Source organism: Penaeus chinensis, chromosome 36 (assembly GCF_019202785.1).
Source record: "Penaeus chinensis breed Huanghai No. 1 chromosome 36, ASM1920278v2, whole genome shotgun sequence".
In the NCBI taxonomy this organism is placed as follows: domain Eukaryota; kingdom Metazoa; phylum Arthropoda; class Malacostraca; order Decapoda; family Penaeidae; genus Penaeus; species Penaeus chinensis.
In genome coordinates, this window is record NC_061854.1 from 26,932,868 (window position 1) to 26,935,367 (window position 2,500).

At 53.7% G+C, this 2,500-nt stretch overlaps 1 protein-coding gene across 4 annotated transcripts in view; it reads right to left on the reverse strand.

Moving 5' to 3' along the window:
* The window catches only part of LOC125045035 (lachesin-like), a 315,489-nt gene that overhangs the window by 107,144 nt on the left and 205,845 nt on the right, over window positions 1-2,500 (reverse strand). For all 4 annotated transcript variants that reach the window (XM_047642077.1, XM_047642076.1, XM_047642075.1 and 1 more), the window contains exon 3: window positions 1,770-1,879. In XM_047642077.1, the coding sequence (XP_047498033.1) occupies window positions 1,770-1,879 (110 nt within the window). The remainder of the gene's footprint in view (window positions 1-1,769; window positions 1,880-2,500) is intronic.

Below are 2,500 nucleotides of genomic sequence, written 5' to 3' on the forward strand. Positions count from 1 at the left end.
CGAGAAGCGGGAATCCAAATCCAGGAACCGAGAAGCGGGAATCCAAACCCAGGAACCGAGAAGCGGGAATCCAGATCCAGGAACCGAGAAGCGGGAATCCAAACCCAGGAACCGAGAAGCGGGAATCCAGATCCAGGAACCGAGAAGCGGGAATCCAGATCCAGGAACCGAGAAGCGGGAATCCAGATCCAGGAACCGAGAAGCGGGAATCCAAACCCAGGAACCGAGAAGCGGGAATCCAGATCCAGGAACCGAGAAGCGGGAATCCAGATCCAGGAACCGAGAAGTGGGAATCCAGATCCAGGGACCGGGAATCGGGAATCCAAATCCAGGAACCGAAAAGCGAGACCCCAAATCCAGGAACCGAGAAGCGGGAATCCAGATCCAGGAACCGAGAAGCGGGAATCCAAACCCAGGAACCGAGAAGCGGGAATCCAAATCCAGGAACCGAGAAGCGGGAACCCAGATCCAGGAACCGAGAAGCGGGAATCCAGATCCAGGAACCGAGAAGCGGGAATCCAAACCCAGGAACCGAGAAGCGGGAACCCAAATCCAGGAACCGAGAAGCGGGAATCCAGATCCAGGAACCGAGAAGCGGGAATCCAGATCCAGGAACCGAGAAGCGGGAATCCAAATCCAGGAACCGAGAAGCGGGAACCCAAATCCAGGAACCGAGAAGCGGGAATCCAAACCCAGGAACCGAGAAGCGGGAATCCAAATCCAGGAACCGAGAAGCGGGAATCCAAATCCAGGAACCGAGAAGCGGGAATCCAAATCCAGGAACCGAGAAGCGGGAATCCAGATCCAGGAACCGAGAAGCAGGAATCCAGATCCAGGAACCGAGAAGCGGGAATCCAGATCCAGGAACCGAGAAGCGGGAATCCAGATCCAGGAACCGAGAAGCGGGAATCCAGATCCAGGAACCGAGAAGCGGGAATCCAAATCCAGGAACCGAGAAGCAGGAATCCAGATCCAGGAACCGAGAAGCGGGAATCCAGATCCAGGAACCGAGAAGCGGGAACCCAAATCCAGGAACCGAGAAGCGGGAACCCAGATCCAGGAACCGAGAAGCGGGAATCCAGATCCAGGAACCGAGAAGTGGGAATCCAGATCCAGGGACCGAGAAGCAGGAATCCAGATCCAGGAACCGAGAAGCGGGAATCCAGATCCAGGAACCGAGAAGCGGGAATCCAGATCCAGGAACCGAGAAGCGGGAATCCAGATCCAGGAACCGAGAAGCGGGAATCCAAATCCAGGAACCGAGAAGCAGGAATCCAGATCCAGGAACCGAGAAGCGGGAATCCAGATCCAGGAACCGAGAAGCGGGAACCCAAATCCAGGAACCGAGAAGCGGGAATCCAGATCCAGGAACCGAGAAGCGGGAATCCAGATCCAGGAACCGAGAAGTGGGAATCCAGATCCAGGGACCGGGAATCGGGAATCCAAATCCAGGAACCGAGAAGCGGGAATCCAGATCCAGGAACCGAGAAGCGGGAATCCAGATCCAGGAACCGAGAAGCGGGAATCCAGATCCAGGAACCGAGAAGTGGGAATCCAGATCCAGGGACCGGGAATCGGGAATCCAAATCCAGGAACCGAGAAGCGGGAATCCAGATCCAGGAACCGAGAAGCGGGAATCCAGATCCAGGAACCGAGAAGCGGGAATCCAAATCCAGGAACCACGAACCAAAAAACACGCAACCGAGGTCTAGTAACTAAAACCTGGTGCTAACAAAGCGAGGACCAGGAAACAGGCACGGAGAACTTACCTTGTGTATGCCTAAGTTATCGACGCGGCAGGCGAACTTGACCGTCCTGCCCTCGGACACCGTCTGGTTCTGGATCTCGGAGAGGAAGCTCGGGTCCCGCGGCTTCACTCCTGCAAAGACAGGCGGGCGGGGTTAGGCCTCTATAAGCATGGGGGCGTATATGTGTGTGTGTGTATGTATATATATATATGTGTGTGTGTGTGTGTGTGTGTGTGTGTGTGTGTGTGTGTGTGTGTGTGTGTGTGTGTGTGTGTGTGTGTGTGAGTGTGTGTGTGTGTGTGTGCATGTATGCATGCAAGATATGAGAGATGTTGCAACCACTGTAAAGGTTCCTAACTGAAACTCCATGTGCTGAGAGAGAGAGGAAGAAAATAAAGTGAGATATGTATAGCTATGTAAATTCGAAGAGAGTGATGAGAGGTAGAAAGGGAGAGAGAAAGAAAAACAGTGATAGGGAGGAGCAAACAGACGAGAGAGAAAGAGAGGGGGAGGGAGGGAGAGAGAGAGAGAGAGAGAGAGAGAGAGAGAGAGAGAGAGAGAGAGAGAGAGAGAGAGAGAGAGAGAGAGAGAGAGAGAGAGAAAGAGAGAGAGAGAAATAAAGAGAGGGAAAAGAGAGAGAGAGACCGAGAAAGAGAAAGAGAGAGAAAGGAAAGAGAGAGAGAGTGAGAGAGAGAGAGAGAGAGAGAGAGAGAGAGAGAGAGAGAGAGAGCGAGAGAGAGAGAGAGAGAGAG